We start from the raw sequence: 22,083 nt of genomic DNA on the forward strand, positions 1-22,083 counted from the left end.
TAGCCATGGTGTGAGATGAGAGTACTTTTAGATATAAAAGTCTGTAAACGCAATAGTTTTCTGTTGAAAAAATGATAATGTGTGTATATGTGAAATTGTATTATAATGTACTTTTAGGTAATGCTATGCAACCATGATCAATAATCTGTATATGTGAAGTTGTCTTATGGTGAATTTGAGCAGATACACAGACAAAGAGATTGAATATTTATTAAAAACTGAGTACAAAACCCCATTTTCCCCACCTTAGCTCTGCCTACACGAGGTCTGTTCATATAAGGAGAGAGAGAGAGAGAGAGAGAGAGAGAGAGAGAGAGAGAGAGGTGTGACTGCCATGAAAGGACAAGAAAAGCCCTTTCTCCTTTGCGCTTTAAATCTGCAGATTTTTTATTTTAGATTTATATTTTGGTTCCGTGTCTCAGTTGAACATTGAGTAGTTACACTCTGAATATTCTACCCGAGCTGCATTTGTTTTCAATTTGCATCAGTTCATTTGGAAAGTTTACTGGCTAACAAAATCTGTGAGCATAGTTTAAGAGTTATGGACAGAAGTAAACCAGCACTGACTGCAAGCCATTACAGAAGTCTGCTTCAGCAGCCTGGTGGGAAACTGTGGCCTAACTTTATCAGCCAGCCATTGCCAAAGAACTGAACTGAGACTGCCATTCTTATCAGAGGCCAACACAAGCCAGTCAAGGTTCACCGTGCTCATTCATCTAGGCCAGTCTTGGTGGTGTTTCTGAGGTAACAGCCCAGTGATTCTGCTGTGACCTGAGGACCCTTCTCTAAGCAGCATGCAGGCCAGCAGCTCTTCTTCCCAAGCTTTAGGCCAGTAAGGCACTCACTTCTGTTGCTTTACGATAATGTCTCGGTACATTCGTGTTCCTCTGCCCCCGTTTTAATCTAAACCTAGATCAGTTGTTACATTACCATTTATATTCCAACCTGTGTATTGCTCACTCACCATAAAATGACTATTTCTGTGGTTAGCTGTAGTATGTTTATTCAGTAAGTCTCATGTCTCTGTTTCTCTCTACATACCTATTAGTCTACAATTTAGTGCCTAAATACCCTGTTATTAATAAATGACCCTTTTATTAAAGTTATCACTTGTTTGGTTATGTGTGCAATTGTCACAATCCGATCAACCTATCACTGGCCACGGGAAAACCCTAACCTGAGATGAACCTAAAGTAAGTTGTGTTTATGGTGTAAGTGGGTAATAAGTGAATCTCTTGTTGCATAAGCATGATGCCCACTCACTCAAAAGGTTCTTTCCCTTTGTATCCCCTCCTTAGGGGATAATCCCATTCACAAAGTAGATGACAGCAACACCCGAATTCTGATTGGCTGTTTGGTAGCCATCATCTTCATCTTGGTGGCCATTATTGTCATCATTCTTTGGAGACAGGTCTGGCAGAAGATGCTAGAGAAGGTAAGGTCTCTTCCATGCAGCCATTCATATTACTCATGGCATAGTTCACTAGAATGTGGGAGCTGAACTTCACAGTCATCCAAGTAAAAACACTGCATGGAATGTACCTGATTGAAATTCAGATCATTTCCACATGGATACTTAAATAAAATACATTACACACAGTTATTGTGTTGACGAACTGAGTTCTGTATTAAGTCAACTGTGTAAAACTCTATTGGAGCTCCTACGAGACATGAAGACAGTTGAATTGCAGGACTTAAGGAGCCTATTAAAACCATTATATTAAATCATCCTCCAACCATGAAAACTGTCACAATTGTGACAGTGAAACATCTGGAAACAAAGTTTCTTGTGGAAACTGTCTGTACTTTGAATTTTTGCACTCCTTTTTGCCTCCCTCCTCTGTTCTTCTGGCTTTCTTCACGGAGGCTCCTGTATTTCAGGTTTCTCGGAGGATGCTGGACGATGAACTAACTGCTAGTCTGTCAATACAGAGCGAGACCTTCACCTATAACAACAACAACCCCTCCTCAGCGCCCAGTGAGCAGGAGTCCAACTCCACTTATGAGCGTATATTTCCCCTGGGCCCGGACTACCAGGAGCCCTCCCGCCTCGTCCGCAAACTGCCCGAGTTCTCACAGACCTCAGAGGATACTGGTGAGTTCTGGTGTTTAAAGGAATAGTTTGGGGGACAAATCAGATGTCCACCATTGCCACAAAATGTAGGTAGTCAGCAAGGATGTGTAAAGTATCTGAAGCTTGCACACAAACAATGAGGTTAACATAGCTAATAAGTAAAGTTAGCTTATAGTTATGTTATAAATTGCGTGCCTGTATCTTCACACTGCGTTTGTTTTAAAAAGCCCATTCAATGAAAAGCAAAAATTTCCACACAAGTTTGTCATAGTATGTAAATGTTAAAGTTTAGAAAATACCATTCAGTGCACAGTCCGTACAGTCAATTTACGGAAACTAAGCTGCAAAAAAGCCTATTTAAATTCACTGCTTCTATGACGTCATTAAAACCAGTAAATTTACATATATCCATGTATTCAGCCTCCAGCAGTTTAGCAACCTTCCATTCACACTGAGGTTAGGAAGAGTGTTTCAGCCTGGACTGCTCCTTGAATGAGGCACAATACAGGACAGTTAATCACGAGCTTCCTTTAAATAATAATCATAACAAAATGATGAGTTGTCCTATTTGTTGTCATTACAGTTACTGAATGACGCTTATACTTGGCTTTACATGATTTTTAGGAGTTCATCTTCTGTGTATGTTTTAATCATTCTTTGAACTCTAGTCATGAAAACTTATTTCACTTATGTTCATTTGAACTCTTCTTCCTGTTGTAAGTACCTTATTTTATATTTAATTACTCAGAAGTATCTGCCAAAACGTACTTGTACATATTGACTGTTTTAACTGGAAATTAAATGAAGTTTGGTCTCTGACTTTTGTACAGTACTCTTCATTACAAATGCACAGGTATGAAAGAAGAGTCCTGTATTGTGTTCACAAAGTAGTCATTTTATATTCTCAACTACTAGGATAGTAGACTGCCTTAGACTTCTTGTACTGCTACATGTAACATAATGTGAAGTTTCTTAATGTTCATTTGCTATTTGCTGAATGTCTTTGTCTCTGTAGCTATAGTGACCTTCAGTATTATTAGAACAGAGGTCATTTACATATATCAGCTTTAAAGGCACAGTAACAGACTCATATAAGGCACAATAACTGTTTAATTTTAAGGGACAAAGAGAAGTTGGAAAATGGATATGTAAAAAATGATCAGTTTTTGGTACATAAAACCATGAAAACATTGTAAGTTGATTTAAGGGAAAAAACAATCAAATGTGAAAAAAACAAGACATGGGTCTTTTAAACAGACTGCTTCATTTCTAACAGTGTATGACATACTGCTAACTTCACAAAGTTCAAGCTGTAAGTTGGCTGCTCCTGCTGGTTTTATCTGTGTGACATAGAGGAATTATGTGAATTTGATATTTTGCTAAACTGTTTAAAATTTAAAGCACTGTTTTTGATGGGTTGATATCCTACTTGCTGTCTCTTAAGTTACTAAAGTGTCTCCCACCACAGCATCGACCAGTACAGCCTCCAAGTCTCCTCAGACCAGTCCTCAAGATGGTGCCCCTCATTATGCTGAGGCAGACATTGTCAACTTGCAAGGTGTAACTGGAGGCAACACGTATGCTGTGCCGGCCCTCACCATGGATCTGCTGTCAGGAAAGGACATAGCCGTAGAGGAGTTTCCGCGGAAACTGCTGACGTTCAAAGAGAAGTTGGGGGAGGGGCAGTTTGGAGAGGTCAGTTCTACAAGCTGAAATGATTAGAGATGATTCTGCTGCTGGTGTGCTCTGTGGAAAGATAGTGCCTGTTTTTTCATACATTGGCTGATTATAAAGATAATTTTTTATATAAAGATTTATATTTTTAATAAGACAAAAAAAATTACTTTTATGGTGTTTTGTAATCATGGTGGATCAGCAGCATCCAAAGACAAGTTTATTGTTTCATAAATGGCTGCTATTACCCTATGTGTTATAGGTGCATCTTTGTGAGGCAGAAGACATGGAGGACTACATGGATGAAGATTTCTCTTTTGATGTCAGTGACAACCAGACAGTACTTGTAGCTGTGAAAATGCTGCGAGCAGATGCTAATAAAAATGCCAGGTAAAACAGTGTCCAAAAAGTTTTTAATGTCTATTTATTAGTGTCAAAAACTGCTATAAAAGAAAGAAATCTTCATCTACCATTAACCTTTGTTGTGAACCGCCATGTAAAATTTGTGCATTGAGCAGGTTATATGCTTTTACTGCAACACTGATATTGTTAATGAAACCTTTCTCTGTCTCATTCTCATTCTTTAAAGGAATGACTTTTTGAAAGAGATAAAGATCATGTCGCGATTAAAAGATCCCAACATCATTCGGCTGCTGGCGGTGTGTATGAGCTCAGACCCGCTCTGCATGATCACTGAGTATATGGAGAATGGGGACCTCAACCAATTCCTGTCTCGCCATGAACCGGAGGGGATGATTGCCCTGCTCAGCAATGCACCGACAGTCAGGTAGTATCGAAATGATATTCATAGCTTGCAGTTTTATCAGTATAAGTAAAAATGTTGTGCCAATAATTTGCTCATAGTAACAACAGGATTGATTTCCAGACAATAGGCCCAAATTTCAAACAATTCTGCCACTGACAAACCCAATACAAGAACCCCTTGTTTAAATATTATACAGCTACACTGGTTCTATCGTGTTTAGAATAGTAAAGATATGTAAAATGTTTTCAAAAGTTTAACATGAGAATTGGATGTTGTAAGACAAAAGATATTTTCTTGAAAATAACTAATGAAAAATAACAAAAAAGTACTTTACAGAAGTAAAGTGTAGAAGTGTAAATGCATTTGTCTCTCCAAGATGCCTTTGACAACCAAAACCTCTCAATGCAACTGAAACTCCTCCCTATGCAGTACATCACTGGGTGTGTGACTCAGGTCTACAATGAAGATATACATGGAAGACGCTCATGGTTGGGCACCGGACACAATGAAACGCAATAGCAATATGGACAGTCCTGTGCTAAACAATTCACAGATGACTTAATAAACAATTGGTAACTGGTTTCCACATAACGAGCGGATTTGCATGGTTGTCCCACACAGCAGTCAGATTTCAATGTGACTAGCTGAAAGACGCATTTGACTAAAGCATGTGCTAAAAATCTTATCAGGATACAATCCGGATACTTGTCACATGAAGTGACCAGGCGTAAATGTAAATATATAAAATATCATATAAAATTATAGTCTAACATATAAAATTTAGTTAGTTAGTTAGTTGGTGTTGGTATCAGTTTCAAAATTTCATATCGTTTGGGTCCTGTCAGTCGAGTGCAATCTACATGCATGTGCACTTAGGAGTAGTACTGATATAAGTTAAATTGTTTATATACAGTGGTGCTTGAAAGTTTCTGCACCCTTTAGAATTTTCTATATTTCTGCATAAATATGACCGAAAACATCATCAGATTTTCGTCCTAAAAGTAGATAAAGAGAACCCAGTTAAACAAATGACACAAAAATATTATACTTGGTTATTTGTTCATTGACAAAAATGATCCAATATTACACATTTGTGAGTGGCAAAAGTATATGAACCTGTAGGATTAGCAGTTAATTTGAAGGTGAAGTTAGAGTCAGTTGTTTTCAATCAGTGGGATGACAATCAGGTGTGAGCGGGCACCCTGTTTTATTTAAAGAACAGGGATCTATCAAAATCTGCTCTCCACAACATGTATTTATGGAAGTGTATCGTGGCCTGAGCAAAGGAGATTTCTGAGGACCTCAGAAAAAGAGTTGTTGATGCGCATCAGGCTGGAAAAGGTTACAAAAGCATCTCTAAACAGTTTGGACTCCATTGTTTCCCTCCCCAGGAGTGGTCGACCAACAAAGATCACTCCAAGAGCAAGGCATGTAATAGTCGATGAGGTCACAATGGACCCCAGGGTAACTTCTAAACAACTGAAGGCCTCTCTCACATCGGCTAATATTAATGTTCATGAGCCCACCATAAGGAGAACACTGAACAGCAATGGTATGCATGGCAGGGTTGCCACAAAATAAACAGCAATGTGCAAAAGTCAGAGACCGTCCTATTGTTTTATATCATTTCCAGTCAAAACGGCACTTCTACCAGGTATTGCGTGGTTGTTAGGTGTCCCATTTTCTCTGTATCTTTTAATAATTCTAGTAATCCAGTTTTGAAAGCTGTTTTTATATCTAATATCCTGAGAAATGTCTTCTGAAAAGTGAATAACTTGTACTTAATGACCTATTTGATTTGAAATTAGGTAAATGAAGAGCCGACTCTGATATTTGCGCAGTACTGTACATCATCCACTGGATTCAAACTAAATATGCAGTGTGTTTACAACAGTACAGGTCATATAGCAAAGTAGGACATGAGCTATGTCTATAGTAAATAATAATAATAATAATAATAATAATAATAATAATAATATTCCAGTGTTCAAAAAGTCTAGATTCCTGCTGTGTAAATGGAAAGGTTAGAAAGAAGAGAGTTAATATAGTAGTTATGTTTATGTTAGCAACCACTAGGACAATGCTTCTGCTGCTACATGTAACATAATATGAAGTTTCTTAATTATTTGCTGTTTTCTATATATTTTTGCCTTTGCAGCTACAGTAACCTTCAGCACATGGCCACCCAGATCGCTTCAGGTATGAAGTACCTCTCCTCACTCAACTTTGTCCACCGAGACCTCGCCACACGTAACTGCCTGGTAGGCAAGAACTACACCATCAAGATTGCAGACTTTGGCATGAGCAGGAACCTGTATAGTGGAGATTATTACCGCATCCAGGGCAGAGCCGTGCTGCCCATACGCTGGATGTCCTGGGAAAGCATCCTGCTGGTGAGACACTGATGTATCTGGCCTATAAACAATTTTCATGATCACAAGGCATACTGTGTTAGTGCTTAGGCTGCTTACACAAACTTTTTCAGTTGTACTATTTGTGAGTAGGCTTGAATTGACTGCTAATGAAATGTGAATCTGATGGAGTGGCTTTGTATGTACTTGGCAGGGTAAATTTACCACAGCCAGTGATGTTTGGGCTTTCGGTGTGACTCTCTGGGAGACACTGACATTCTGCAAGGAGCAGCCCTACTCGCAGCTCTCAGACGAGCAGGTCATTGAAAACACAGGGGAGTTCTTCCGAGACCAGAGGCGACAGGTAGTCTGCATTGGGGGAAAAATCCTGCAATGTTATATCCCACTTTGAATAATTATACAGCACTGTACAAAAGTTAGAGATGAGTCTATGTATTTCATTTCCAGTCAAAATGGTAACACATTATTCATCATTCAGCCTTAGAAAACAAGAAAATCAGTTCAAGAGAAAAATGTCAGTTTCCTGTATTAAATATATCCATTCATTGCTTTTATTACAGATTCCATTCATTTCAGCAGACTTACTGTCAATTTTTCAAAGAAATCTGCAACAATGTTTTTCCACACCCAAAGTCCAAAGTCTTAGAAATTGGTTACATTTTCTGCTTCTCACTATCCAAGTAATCCTAAACACAATGTGATGTTGAGGTCTGGACTCTGGGCCTTTCCATTGTTTGAGAAATCCAGCAGCTTCTTTGTTTGATTTCTTTGTTTAATTTACACATTTTTTTATTTTTTGAAACTCTCTCTCAAAGAAGCAAGCCTTAAGTGCTGTTTATCTGATGGCAATAGTTTTGGTGGTCTGCAGGGTTTTGCATTGTTGTTAAAAGTCCCACTTATTTTCCTTTGACTTTACCTTTATTATGCAGTTGGATTATCTTCTATCTAATCTCCTCAGAAATATCTCCGTAAAACCCAACATTTCTTCTACAATCGACAGCATTAATAGGGAGGATTTTGCTGCAGTAACAGCCTATACTCCTTACACTAGATGTTGGAACATTGCTATAAGGATTTTAATTTACTATGTAACTTTTCAATCCCTGATTTCATTACTGGCTACATTGTAAATGATGGTCTCCCTCAGTGTACTTCCAGTTTAAAAAAAGGTTGACTGATTTAATTCAGTCACAAGAGCATTAGTGAAGTCTTGTACAGATGTTGGGTGTTTGTTTCAGGATCAGTCACTGCAGTTCATCCCAAAGGTATTTGAGTTTCATCAATCCGGGATGTGAAGTTCGAGTGCTAAGATGTTTTTTTTCTGACATTGCTTAGATTTAAATCTGAATTTAACAGTTTATTCTGTGTACTTCAGCCCAGAATGGCTTTTTTAAAGGCAGCTGATCAGAACAAAGGTCATTTAAATATGCCAGCCTTGAAGTCGCATAAACAAACACAACCTATTTAATTATAAGGGATTTAGAGAATAAATTAAAAAAAATACAGTTGTTTGGTAAATGAAACCACATGTAGCCAAATGCAAAAAGTGCACTTAAGGAAAAAAAATAAAAACAAGTAAAACATTGAATAGAGGCTCTTTAAAATATCTGCCATTGATGAGTTTATTCTCATTCCTAGATCTACTTGCCGCAGCCGCCCTTGTGTCCGGATGCCATCTACAAGCTCATGTTGAGTTGCTGGCACAGGAATGCTAAAGAGAGACCATCTTTCCAAGAGATCCATCGAATACTGCTGGAGTGCAAGCCTTAGTGTCTGTTCCTTTGCCAACCACAGCACTGCCAGAGACGCTTTAGTGTGCCCACAGGACTCCAGACAACTACACACCTGCACATACACTAACATACACCTCCTTCCGCACAGTCTCTTATAATGGTGTCCAGAATTGTTCTACATTCTGTTGTTCAGAACTGAAGAAAGTGAAGGCAAAGTGAAATACGTGGTATACAAGAACTTTGTCATCATTTTGAATGAAGTGAAATGCCTTTGGTTGGCACAAGGTAGAGGACTAAGAGGCTAAAGAAAATGTAGCAGTGAGTTCAGGCACTTTTTTAAAAAAGACAAATAGCTTTGTATTGTTTAAATATTTTATGCTTTTAACATTTGTTAACTCCTAGATAATAGTTCAAAACAATAGTGAAAACTTAGTGAACCGTGATATATGCAAATATTATGTCTTTTTCCAATGCATTAAATTAGAAGACAGCTTGAATGTAAATAAGAGTTTTGATTTTCTTTTTAAATAATCCAGATTTTCATGAATCTTCACAAATGTTTTAACACTTGCGTCTCTTATTTTTATCTTCATCTCAGTCAGTTTTATTTTTTTTAGGAAACTGAATAACCACTTTCAAATAAGTGGATAAAGCCCAAGCATGCATGGACATAAACTTGTCATTATTATAAAAAAAAAAAAAAAAAAAAAAAGTTTAACATATTGACTAGACACTTTTATAAAAGGGGAATTCCACTGATTTTTGAAAATCTCTGCATAACTCAAATATTAAGATGTTAACATCATTTAGAGTGTTTTAATATAAAATAGTGCATTGATTGCTTTACAGGTGGTGAGAGGAACCAGGGGCCTTGATGTCTCCAAAACAAATCTAGCTATTTTAGTTATTATGAAAATGGCCACTCCTGAGTTTTTATATGTAATGTTGATAATGGTTAAATAGTGATGAATCTGAAACATATATGTATTTGTTTGTGTACTATTTTATCTTACAATGCCCTGCTTGTACCTCTCAACCACAAATGCTTTAATGGATGTTTTTGGCCAAACGTTTTATCTCATTACTTCTAAAACAGGAATTAGGCAATGTGTTTGTAACAATTTCGTGCAGTAATATTCTGTGAAACAGCTTTTAAGTGACTTTGGACATATGGTTCCTGTCCCATCTGCTGTAAGCTACTATGACTTGACAATTGTTTCTACAACTTTTAGGTTTAAAAAAGTTGGAACACTAAGCAAAATGTAAATAAAAACTGAATGCATTGATGTGTAAATCATTTAAACACTATATTTAATTGAAAATAGTACAAAGACAACAAATGTTGAAACTGAGAAATGTTGTTTATGTAAAATATATGCCCAGTTTGATGCCAGAAAAGGCTAGTAAGGTTGTGTAATGCCAAAAAAACACTTGCATAACCATATATAAATCAGGACCTAGAAACGCCACTGCCTTCTCGGAGTCTGAGCTCATTTAAGATGGACTGAGGTGAAGTGGAAAAGTGTCCTGTGGTCTGACAAACTAAAATTTGAAATTAATTTTGGAAGTCATGGATGCTGCTTCCTCCAGACTATAGAGGAGAGAGACCATTCGACTTGCTTTGAGCACACAATTTAAAAGCCAGGTTTGGGGGTGCATTAGTACACATAGTATGGGTGTCGTGCACATCTATGAAGGCAGCATTGATGCTGAATGATGGAGCAGCATATGCCACCATCCAGACATGTTTTTTCAAGGAAGGCCTTGATTATTTCAGCAAGACAATGTAAAGTCTACCACAGCATGGCTTTGTAGTAAGTGAGTCTGGGTACTAAACTGGCCTCCCTGCAGTCCAGACCTGTCATTCAATAAAACATTTGCTGCATTATGAAACAAAAAACATGAAAAATACGAGACTTCGAACTGTTGTGCAGCTAGAAATTCTATATTAAGCACGAATTGGAAAATATTTCACTTTCAGGACTACAGCAGTCGGTCTCAGTTTCCAAGTGCTTACAGAGTGTTGTTGAAAGAGGGGGTGATGCAACATAATGGTAAACAAGTCCCCCTCCCGACTTTTTTAATGTGTCGCTGGCTATTTGAAAATGGGCATATGTTTTCTAAAAACAAAATTTCTGAGTTCCAACATTTGATCTGTTGTCTTTGTATTATTTTCAAATAAATATAGAGTTAAAATGTGCAAAAGATGTACACATCATTGTATTCTGTTTTTATTTACATTTTGCTCAGCATTTATGAAAGCAGGGTTGTAGAATGGAGCATTTCCCATTAACCCACTCTAAATCACTTTGTTTACATCTTAACCATTTAATTATGCAGAAATGTTGAAAATTGGAGGAATTCCACTTTAATTCTTGAAACTATGTGACTTTGCAAGATCTATAGTAGTTTAATAATTCAAATAATTGTGTTAATATTTGTATGTATGTTTTTTTTATTTTATGTAGTTGTACTTTTTCTTCCTACTTCACATCTTGAGGGAGAACATTTAGTGGTTTCATGTGTGACATTCCTGTTGTCCATGGGTTCAGTTTCTTGGATTAAAAAGTTGTCCTTGCACAAGTATGCACGAACAGCTACAGGCTCGGTTTTGGGAATGACCAGCCAATGAATTCTCTTCATTCCTTCATAGCAGTCACTCAAATAGTAGGAGTGATCATGAGTAGATCAAGTTGGATGAAGATCAGTATAGTCTGTTGTCAGTTTTAAGTCAGCTTACTTTTTCACTGAGCTTTTTAAGTGTATCAGTGTGCATTGTATCTTTTCTTACGTTTGTGTCTTCTGTTTGTGTTATTTTTGTGTATTGTATTTGAGCAAAGTGAAAACTATGCGCTAAGCATAGCAAGTAATACCAAAATCCTGTTACTCAAAAACATAGAAAAGGTCAAGATAAGCTGTTTTGCCTTTTTATTAACTTTGAGCTGTTACATATTTGGTATAAGCAGTAAGTGTTTCTGAATTGCTGAAAGGCCATTTGGATAAATAGTGGATTTATAATGCTGAGATGGACTCACAGTAGGTTGTCATATGAGATGCCAAAAGTGCTGCACGTGCAAACTTCAGTGTGCTAATTGTATACCTGCTTACATAAGTATGTTGTTTAGCATCTAGACCAGACATGTCAAACTGGGTTCCTTCCAGGCCACGGCTCTGTGGGGATGTCCAGCACACTGAATTCAAATCACGAAGGCCTTACTATTTAGCTGATAAGTTGAATCAGGTGTGTTTAATGAGGCAGATCGTTGATGTCTGCAGTGCTGTGTCCCACCAAGCCTGGAGTTTGACATATGTGATCTAGACATAGGTGTGATTAATAGCCATTGACATAATCAGTGGCGGTGGTATTGTAGGCTGAAATGTTTTGATGGTCTATGGTGTTGTTAGTGAGACTAACAAGAGGGAACTTTAACTGGTTGTCTGTTTGTCATTTTATGATGAACGTCCTCATGGCTGTTATCAGTTCACTTTGACCCACAGAGTGTTACAGCTGGTCTCTCTTGAGGCTCAGAGTTTGTTTGTAAAGTAGTAGTTATTTAATTGAATAAAGCATGTCATTGTATGTCAACATACCTGATAAGGCCTTTATTACTGCTGTATTAAGTAATTATATGAATCACCTTTCCTAAGCATCCTCCTTTGTTGCTGAACAGGACTACCAAAGTAAAATATCTCCTTAAAGGCGCAGTGTGTACGATTTAGAGGCATCTAGCTTCCTCACCCCTCCCTTTCCAAGTGTGTAGTAGAACCACGGGTGGCCGCCAGGTTTTCTGCCGTCACCTGTCCCGTTGTTGTTCACTCTTCCTTGCTTTTTCTTGTGCTAAGTAAAAACCAGGATTCTCCATTTGTCAAAACTTGGGTTCTCAGGCTTCTCACAACACAAAATGGTTAGCCAGCACCTGCAGCAACCACTGATTTATCTTCTTTCTATGCTCACCTGGTGATATAGTGCCACCAAATGCAAGCTGCCACATCATTGGTTTGTCCATTCTGGGCTTCTGTAGAAACATTCTGCTGCAGCATGTCAGCCTCAGCTGGAAGAGGACCCGCTCCCTATGTAGATATGAAGGGCTCATTCTGAGCTAAATAAATCTTTGTAGTTACAGGTGATTATACACTAATGAAAGTATGGTTTTGTGTACTATATTCCATTTCTGCTAACAGACCCCCCTAAATCTTACACGCTGCACCTTTAAACAGCATTTTAGGGTTTTCCCTTTATAATTCCACGGGTGCTTAATATTTTATTTTCCCTGTCTCTTTTGAAATGTGCTCCAAGTCCCTTTCATTTAGATTTTTCGTGCTTGAACAGAAATTCGTCGCATAAGCAAAGTGTAATAATATTGTAGTAAATGAAGAATCTTCCTGTTACTAACCGTTTTTCCCCGATAGCATGAATTTCTCACAGACCACTGGACTCCTTCAAAGCATTTGTTTTATTATGTATGCAGAAATGTGCAGGTATGACGTTCCTTAACGAGTATGCATGTTCCTTTTAGTCTCTGCGGTGTTTGTAGTATTTTTCTCTGAGGTAATTTCCTCCACCTGACTCCGAACTCAGCGCCTCGGTGTGTTAGAAAGAGTCGCTGTCAACTGAATGGAGTGAGGGGAGCCTGTGATTGGCTGACTGGCCGCCCTCCCCCTTCACACCAGCCCTGGACTCGAATGCCACACTGGCCTGACTTTAGGACAGCGCTATTGGCCAATCCGGCTCCTTCGGAAGACAGTGAAGAGACTTCATTGGCCGATGCCGTTATGACATCCAATCACACCATAGGGGCGGGGCCTGTGGTGGCAGCGGCCGTGCTGACAGGACAAAGCCGCGGTGAAGCTCGTTAGCAGCGGGATGGCGAGAGTGGTGCTGGTGACCGGGGCGAACAGGTAAACAGCTCCGTCTGCGTGACGCGGCTAACGCTGAGCTCGGCCAGGGTGAGGCTGCGGGTCGGTTTCTAAACTGTACGACACAAGTTGTTCTCACGCGTGTAAAACTTGAAGTACTTACAGTTACAGTAAAGATCCTCAAGGCTTCTTCAGTAAAGGAAACGTAGAACTGTTTCGTTTGAATGGTTCTTTACATGGTGAAATGGTTCCTCATACTGATGGAGACTGTGTTGGTTCTGTATAGACCCTTTTTGAAAATGGTTCTACACAAGACCAGAAGGGGCTCATGTTACAAGCTTGACATCTTAACCACGGAAGAACCCGTTTTTTGTGCTATAGAGCACCATTTTCAAACCTGCTCCATATAGAACGATCTACAGCATATCGCCCGTCAGTCTGAAGAACCATTTGCGCATGCAAATGGCTCTGTACAGAACTCATGGTTCTAAATGCAACCGTTCCCTTTACTGAAGAACCCCCGAAGAGCCATGTTTATTCAGTGCAGCGCGGCTCGTGAAGCGGCTGTGCGGTATATCCAGTGTCCAGTAGGGCGCCCGGGGAATAGGTCTGGGTTTCTTCATTAGCCGTTAGAGCGTTCCGCAGGTTTTCTTTAGGCACAGTTCCCCTGTTTCACATCTCGTCCTTGTTAAAGTTCCCGTGATAGTTCAGCGGGTCGTTTGTCCTGGTACGAGCTAATCTGGTGTGTTTTCCTTCATCTGTGCACTCACTGCAGTAACCTGCCTGCACACTCCAGGCACACAACCGCTGGAAACCTACGGTTGTCCTACGGCCGGTCTGTGGACTAGTAAACACAACAAGTCTAGTATTAATGTGACCCTCACCTCAGCGGTCAGATAAACCGGGAAGAAAACAGCGACTTCCTTTGTGTTCCGCGTATTTTGGGCTAGGTTTTTCAGCGTATCTAGCTGTAGACCTGATACCTTGCCGCCTTTCGCTGTCAGCTGGTCGCCGTCGTCTGGTCGCTGCTGTAATGATCCGTTCTCTCCACTGCGGTCAGGATCTGAAGACAGTTACAGGGCTGAAGCCTACAGTGCTAGCCATACATTTGCAAGCTAGCCGAATAATTTATATGAATAAATACAAATAAAAGATTAGAAATGGCACACCGCCAGAAACCCCGACCCAGGGCCGTTTCTCGACGCTCCTCCCACCTTCAAGATGCATGTCACGCGTGTGAGTCCGAATTCGGACTCCAACTCCCAGAATACGCTGGGAGTTCAGGTGACCTCGGACATCAACATGCGCTCCTGTCAGCGCTCACAATCACCTGATTTTTAACTGTATTCCCCTGTGACTCGTAATAGCTGAGAGCACCAAAGCCCGGGCTTTAGACTCAGTGTTGCTGGTTTTTAAACACAAACACTGCTTCTTCTCCTTAAGTAGACTTCTGTCACATTGTGACTGATTCCCAGTGGAAGTGCTACTTATCTAATGCCCCGTGTGTGTGTGTGTGTGTGTGTGTGTGTGTGTGTGTGTGTGTGTGTGGGGCACAGTGGCATCGGTCTTGCCCTCTGTGAGCGCCTCCTGAGCCACGATGCTCAGGTGCAGCTGTGTCTGGCCTGCAGGAATGGACAGAGGGCCGAAGCTGCCCGCCAGGCTCTGCTGGTCTCTCACCCTCAGGCCCACATATCCTTGGTCCAGCTAGATGTCGGAAGCATGCACTCTGTCTTCAAAGCTGCCCAGGAGGTCAGACAGAGGTAAAGTTTAGTCCACCGGTGTTCTTTCATTTCACTCACCCAAAAATGAACGAAGAGGGTTATTTTGTCTTACAAATTGAAAATATCTGTGCATCAAACATTCCCAACTCTGGTCCTGAACATTCTAGTGTTTTCCTGTTCTACACCCACTGCACTTCAGGATGAGCTTGTTAAGTAGTTATGTCAGGTGTTCGATCAGAAATTACTTAAATGTGCTGCGCTCTGTGCACCAGGGTTGGGTACCACTAGTCTACATTCAGGACTCCAGTGTATGTTGAGGTAAGCTGACTGAATGGAGATTAGTGACATAAATAATTTGTTTTGCAGTTTTTGGGGACATTGCCTTCCAATTAACAAAGGCATCTTGTTTCTTAGGATAGAATTCAACCTCTGAGTATGGCCATGAACTTGGCTGTGATCATCAGTCGGAATCTTTTTTTCATATACCACGTAGTTCGTGCTTTCTGTAAAATAAGTTTGAGGCGTCTCTGCTGTCTGAGGTCTTGTGGAATCAACGGTTATTCTTCTGAACAGGTATAACAGGCTGGACTACCTTTACCTCAATGCTGGAATCATGCCTAATCCACAGGTGGATCACAAAGCATTCTACAAAGGCTTGTTTTCAGGGTACAGAACCAGCATTGTTTTCTTCTGTTTATAAATGCTTGGTACTGTTAATAGTACAGTATGACATACATGTCATCTTATATTCTTCCTTTTCCATGTGCATTAACTGTATCTAGCAGAAAAAGGTCCACACATCATCTTATGTATTCACAGCAAGGCAGTCCACATGTTTTCTACGGGAGAGGGTCTCTTGACTCAGAAAGACGAGGTCACCTCTGATGGTCTGCAACAAGTGTTTGCTACTAATCTCTTCGGCCATTTCATATTGGTGAGTAGTGAGCCAGAGGAGCGATCTATAATGCTACCTTGTCAGAATCACCATTCATAGTCAAGAATGTCTTTTTTAAAACATTGTTTTGCAAAATGTAGATGGAGTACCACTCTACACATCCACATCAGACAAGTATGAGAGAAATGCTCTAAAACTATATACACAGATATTTACACACAAACAGTAGTGCCACAGAATCATCCTCCAACAAATCTTCCACTGAAAGCTTCCAATAACAGCTCATTTAAAACTTGTTTAAGGTAAAGCAGACTTGAATCAAATGGCACTCCATTGGATTTAAAGCTTTGCTCATGCTGATGCATGTATGTGAGCTCAACAAATTCCAGAGCTGTTATTCTCCAGATGTCTTTTGTTGTGCAGGGCAGATACTGTATCTCAGGTGAGCATTAATGTTGCAGTAGCTGTGATGGGTCGTGTCAGCCTGTAGGACAGAAGTATCAGTTTTCTCCTGGCGCAGCAGAACAAGAAGACCTTCAGGGTTTATGTTTCTGTCCTTGTCTTTTCATCTCATCCATGCTCCCTTGTTCTTTTTTTTTTTTTTTTTTTGTTAAGTCACATTAGATATACTCTGCCTGTCAAATGTTTGGGAATGTGTTTTTTCTGTGTTGGTCTGCAGTAAGTGAAAACTGTGCACAGCTAGTAAAAGTGCTACCTTGGGAATAATGCAAAGCTCCATGCATTTTTAACCTCCTTATTATGAGGGCAGCATTCATAGGAACTGGCTTATTGAGAAGAGCTGCACAGTTTAGCTCAATCTCTGAAGGAGCCAGATGTTTCTTGTAATATCTTTCACCATGGAAAAAAATGACTATCACAATGTTTGATCATGATAGTCTAATGAATGCTGCCCTTACCCTCATGGGCTGATGTTTTTCTCTGCCGTCTTCTTCCCTTTACTCTGTCCCTCCTACCACAGGTACGAGAGCTGGAGCCCTTGTTGTGCCGACCAGGCAACAGCTCTCTGATCATCTGGACGTCGTCCAGTAATGCACGCCGGTCAGCATTCAGTCTGGATGACCTGCAGCACAAGCAAGGCAACGAGTCCTACAGCTCCTCCAAATACGCCTCAGACCTGCTAAGCCTGGCCTTCAATCGCCACTACAACAGCAAGGTGACGACACTACAAGGCGGCTCAGTGACTGCACAGATATATAGAAAGATATATCACAATACTTGAAGACTTTTTCACAAATATCAATAACAAGACAACAGCATAATGGGCTGACATCCAATCAGCTACTTGCTACTATGCAGTTCATAGTTACTTCATGTGATGTAACTTATCATAATAATGTATCATTTTGGCCACCCCTAGAGCAAAAACACTCACAGTGCCTGTTGTTATTCCTAACTGAGAGTATGATGTCATACAAGCAACTTCAGTCATAACTACTGACGCTCCATCCTTCAGGGTCTGTATTCATCAGTAATCTGTCCTGGACTGGTGATGACTAACCTCACATATGGCATCCTACCGTCCTTCTTCTGGACTCTTATTATGCCCATAATGTGGTTGGTAAGTTTCCAGTGTCTCTAATATCTATCCTTTGTGGTTGAACATCACAAATACAGTATTGACTTTGTATTGATAAATAATGCTGCTTATCTTGTTCCCTTCTTATTTCTTTAGATCAGAATCTTCACCAACACTTTCACCCTCACACCTTATAATGGAGCTGAGGCTTTGGTATGTAACCAAGCAAGCAAAGTTTATTTATATAGCACTTTTTACAACAGGCATTGTCACAAAGCAGAGTTACAGAAAGAAATCTGGGTCCAAGCCCCCATGAGCAAGCTAGAGGCAACAATGACAAGGGCAGAAGGAAGAAACCTTGAGAGGAACCAAGACTCAGAATGAGAACCCATCCTCCTCTGCTTGACACCGGATAGCAAACATTGTTACCAAGCAGTTTTATTACATGCAGTTTGGCCAGAAGTATGTGTACATGTGACTGTCACACCTGTGTAAGCTTGCTGGACATCCCATTGCAAAACCATGGGCATTAATATGGAGTTGGCCCCTTTGCATCTATAATGGCCTCCAGTCTTCTGGGAATGCTTTCCACTAGATTTTAGAGTGTCTCTAGGAATGTGTGCTCATTCTGTCAAAAGAACATTTGTGAAGTCAGGCACTAACGTTGAACGAAAAGGCCTGGCTCACAATCTGTGTTCCACTTCATCCCAATTAAGTTCATTAGGGTTAAGGACAGGACTCTGTGCAGGCCACTGGAGTTCCTCTATACCAAACTAGTAAACCATGTCTTATGGGTCTCACTTTGGGTACAGGGGTACAGGAAACGGCCTTCCCTAAAATGTTGCCATAAACTTGGAAACATTGTCTTTGTAGGCTGTAGCATTAACATTACCCTTCACTGGAACTAAAGGACCGAAACCCTGAAAAACACACCCAGACCGTTATCCCTCCTCTACCAAACTTTAGTGTTGGCACCATGCATTCTGGTAGGTAGCATTCCCTTGGCATTAGCCAAACACAGATTTGCTCATTAGACTGCCGATAATAAAGTGTCATTATTCACACCAGAGAACGTTTCTACTGCTCCAGAGACATGACTGCTTCATAATATACAGTAAACCTTCAGGTACATTTGTCTGTCAGCTGCAGAAAACCTTTTGTGACTTTGTTGCTGCATCAAGATCTGCATTCATCTTCAATTTTGTATTCCAGTTTTGGCTGTTCAAGCAGAAACCTGAGGCACTGGATCCGATGGCGAAATACCACAGTTTAACCTCCGGTCTGGGAAACAACTACACCCAGCCTTGCAAGGTCAGAGTCGGCATTAGCCCTATTCTTTCAAGATCACATCCCGTTATAGTTACATTTTATAATGGGGAAAAAATGTTGATTGTACCATCATAATATTCTTGACAAAAAATGACATGTCAGAGTGAAATTACAATGCTGCTCTTGCTCTCTGGTTTGACATTTGGCAGTGTTGTCTTTTTGTGTATTTTTAGATGGATATTGATGACATCATGGCAGAGACACTCTATGAGAAATTACTAGACCTTGAAGATGCCATTCGGAAGAAACTGTAAACCGAGGATATTGGACGCACAGCATAAATCACCATAATTTAGGATGTGGAGGAGATTATAACATTCATGCCCACTTTATACTATGCACACTTTACAAGTCACCAGTGTTAAATTACTTTCTTCTAAATTTAGCCTTCGTAGTGGTTATACCTCAATGTGAACTCCACAGGAACGAACACTGGTGATGCTTGTTTTAAATGAGATGTACCGAATACCTTATTTGGACTTTGAGGTGTTTTAGACATTTATTGAAAAGCGTTTTTAGCAAGGATGTAATGACATCAGAATATCAAAAAAATATATATAAAGGTTCAAAACAATGTCAGTTTAAAATACGATCCACTCCTCAGCCTCTTACTAAGGACCTTTATGTAATTGAATGTTTTCATTGTTTAAAACAGCACTTGTAGTGTTAGACATTCTGTTGCAGATGTGCCTTTGTATCCCTTGTATTTACTTGCTAATTCCATCCTAACTACTATCTGAGGACCATATAGAGTTTCTGTAAACTGGTTATTACAGTGTTCAATACAAGAGTTAAATGTTTATTTGAGCATACTGATGAATCAAGATTCAGAAATAAGTGGTGCCTTGATGGTTTAAACTTGAACAGACGCTGAACATTCCAAGTAAAATAATCATTTTTGGACAGACTCGGCTTTCTGATTATTCTGGTTGTCCCCTATGGCCTCATTTGGTAGCTGGTATAAAGATGATGTTGCCCTTTTGTTAGAGATGAGCCCAAATCAGATAGAGAACAGCTAGTGCTAGTGGATAGAGAGTCTGCTGGGTCATCACCTTCCAGTGGCTGACCACAGACAGAGAGTGCTCTTTCTAATCCCTAATCCACTTTGCAGAGGGTTGATGGGAGGTTTTTTTGTGGTTTAGGGTTTTGTCAACTGTTAGTTTTGCGCACTTAGAAAAGAGTTTGTTAGTAAAGGCAATGGTTCCATTTAGAACCATGAGTTCTATATAGACCCTTTTCATGGAATGGTTCTTCAGATTGATGACCCATTGTGTTGTATATGATTCTATATACCACCAAAAACGGTTCTGGTATTGTTACAATGTAACCTTTGTGTGCTATATAGAACCATATACAACACATCATGAAATTGTTTTATATATAACTCATGGGTCTAAATAGAACCATTTTTTTCCCTAAAGAACCCTAGAAGAACCATCTAAAGCCATACCACCTTGAGAAATACGCAAGACAACTGAAGGACCAATCTGGCTCAGTTCTGAAACAAACGCTTCTAGATGGGGTCTTACTAAACTTCTTAAAGACTTATATCAGTGACTGAAATTGTTCTGAACATCATTTACCGTCTTTGTATCATCCAGTAAAACAAGTGGATCAGTAAATGCTCTGTTACTGCTAGACATTTGAGTCAGCAGCTAATGTTTCTATGATGGAGCAGCGGTAGTGAAAAGAACAGAATAACGCTCCAGTAATGTGGTTCTCCACTGTAAAGATATCTTCAACATCCAGCCTCTTCAGTCTGCTAGAAACCACAATGCTGAAAGAAAGCAGCACCTCCTGAGGAGGTCATTACTACTGTGCTGGCAAAAGCAGGAGGACGGAATCAGAAGCTGAGGGTCACCTGAAGAACAAAAACGATGAAAGTGATCAGTTAATCTGAATAATGAGAAGAGAAAATCAAACTTTGGACGCCAGTAATTGTCTCCTACCTCAGAAACAGCTCTGCTGACAGTTTATGCTTCTCTTTCGTTGACACTGCTGGTGCCTACAGAAGTGAAAGCGGGTTTGTGGGTCAATCCACATCATAAGAAGAGTTAATGTAACAGCTGTGAGAAGACTGCTCCACAAGCACTGGACTTCCACAAGTCTGGGCCCATGGTAGGTCAGCGGGGCGCCCCTCTCTGCAGCCTCTGCTCCTCTGCGTCTCTCCAGCGGAGTGAAAGAACTGCTCCACTGCAACTTCGTTGGTCTGATCGCTCTCACATTCTGGTGTGTCTTCGTCCTCTATCCCACTGAGCTTCGGATTACAGAAAGCCCACACCATCCCACAGAAGTAAACGAAGAACGTCGACATCACCAAGATCATCAGAGCATAGGACTCGATCATCGCTTCTGTAACGGCATGCGACATTTTAGGCGGCTTTATTCACAGAATAGGTCCGAGATGTGTCTGTGTCGAGGCTACAAAGCCCCTCTCGGGTGAAGCGAAAACAGTAAGACTGGTAAAATTGATCTGCAGAAGACGAGAACCTCGCGGAAGAATCGCTTGTAACGACTCTTTCAGGTGACTCGTTCGAGTCGACTCGCAAATATGAAGGAAGCGCAAGTGGTTTTAATGAACTTGTTAACAGTTTTAAATAAAAAAAACTCCGGATTTGACTCAGATTATCATCATCTGACATTTCCCATATAAGAAACACGTGCCTTGTTTTCTAGTTTCCCCATTACAGCTCAACTCTCCAGCTGCACGTGCGATCATGGCAGAGACTCGTTTGGAGTTTAGGGCGCATGCGCGTTACTGTCCCGCTCAGACTATTATCATTAAAGGGGATTTCCACAAAGTCTTCATTTTTTCTGAGTAATTCAGTCTTTGGGATGTAAATAGAGTTTTTTTTTTATGTGAAATGGCTCGCTTTTTGAGAAAGTTACTGACTCATATTTCATTACAGTGGTGGTGATTGGAACCAGGGGTCACGATGTCTAGAACACAAATACAGACAGCTATAGCCATTTTACATACTGTCCAAAAGCACCAGTGACCCTGCATGTGCTGTCTGACTTTGTACACCTAAAACAGAATGACACTGTGAAGGTGGATTAGAGGAGGGAAAGATGAAATTGTAGGAGCCTACAAAATATTTTTGCATCCCAGTGCTCAAGTCAAG

The 22,083-nt window shown here is 40.2% G+C and overlaps 2 protein-coding genes and 1 long non-coding RNA gene across 7 annotated transcripts in view; 2 read left to right on the forward strand and 1 right to left on the reverse strand.

Moving 5' to 3' along the window:
* The window catches only part of ddr2a (discoidin domain receptor tyrosine kinase 2a), a 53,015-nt gene extending 40,810 nt beyond the window's left edge, over positions 1 to 12,205 (forward strand). For 2 of the 4 annotated variants that reach the window (XM_017721187.2, XM_017721196.2), the window contains exons 10-17: positions 1,299 to 1,435; positions 1,882 to 2,095; positions 3,543 to 3,769; positions 4,011 to 4,138; positions 4,338 to 4,535; positions 6,673 to 6,907; positions 7,080 to 7,229; positions 8,525 to 8,662. In XM_017721187.2, the coding sequence (XP_017576676.1) occupies positions 1,299 to 1,435; positions 1,882 to 2,095; positions 3,543 to 3,769; positions 4,011 to 4,138; positions 4,338 to 4,535; positions 6,673 to 6,907; positions 7,080 to 7,229; positions 8,525 to 8,656 (1,421 nt within the window). In that variant the 3' untranslated portion in view covers positions 8,657 to 8,662. Of the gene's footprint in view, positions 1 to 1,298; positions 1,436 to 1,881; positions 2,096 to 3,542; positions 3,770 to 4,010; positions 4,139 to 4,337; positions 4,536 to 6,672; positions 6,908 to 7,079; positions 7,230 to 8,524 lie in introns of all 4 variants that reach the window. The other 2 variants (XM_017721205.2, XM_037535094.1) reach the window with 2 other exon arrangements.
* Positions 12,206 to 13,421: 1,216 nt separating this feature from the next.
* Positions 13,422 to 19,865, forward strand: hsd17b7 (hydroxysteroid (17-beta) dehydrogenase 7). Of its 2 annotated transcripts, XM_017721217.2 has the most exons (9): positions 13,422 to 13,518; positions 15,033 to 15,236; positions 15,771 to 15,863; positions 16,017 to 16,131; positions 17,072 to 17,266; positions 17,567 to 17,671; positions 17,786 to 17,842; positions 18,842 to 18,940; positions 19,132 to 19,865. In XM_017721217.2, the coding sequence occupies exons 1-9, from the start codon at positions 13,484 to 13,486 to the stop codon at positions 19,210 to 19,212; spliced, it is 984 nt and encodes a 327-aa protein (XP_017576706.1). In that variant the 5' UTR covers positions 13,422 to 13,483; the 3' UTR covers positions 19,213 to 19,865. The 2 variants fall into 2 exon arrangements, with proteins under 2 accessions (XP_017576706.1, XP_017576715.1); XM_017721226.2 differs by lacking the exon at positions 15,771 to 15,863.
* On the reverse strand, positions 19,486 to 21,690 carry LOC108441611. The gene is made up of 2 exons (XR_001858954.2): positions 20,908 to 21,690; positions 19,486 to 20,819 (listed from the first exon to the last, which is right to left on the reverse strand). It is a non-coding gene; the product is annotated as an uncharacterized LOC108441611 (long non-coding RNA).
* Between the last annotated feature and the right edge of the window lie 393 nt (positions 21,691 to 22,083).

This window comes from Pygocentrus nattereri, chromosome 26 (assembly GCF_015220715.1).
Source record: "Pygocentrus nattereri isolate fPygNat1 chromosome 26, fPygNat1.pri, whole genome shotgun sequence".
Classification (NCBI taxonomy): Eukaryota; Metazoa; Chordata; class Actinopteri; order Characiformes; family Serrasalmidae; genus Pygocentrus; species Pygocentrus nattereri.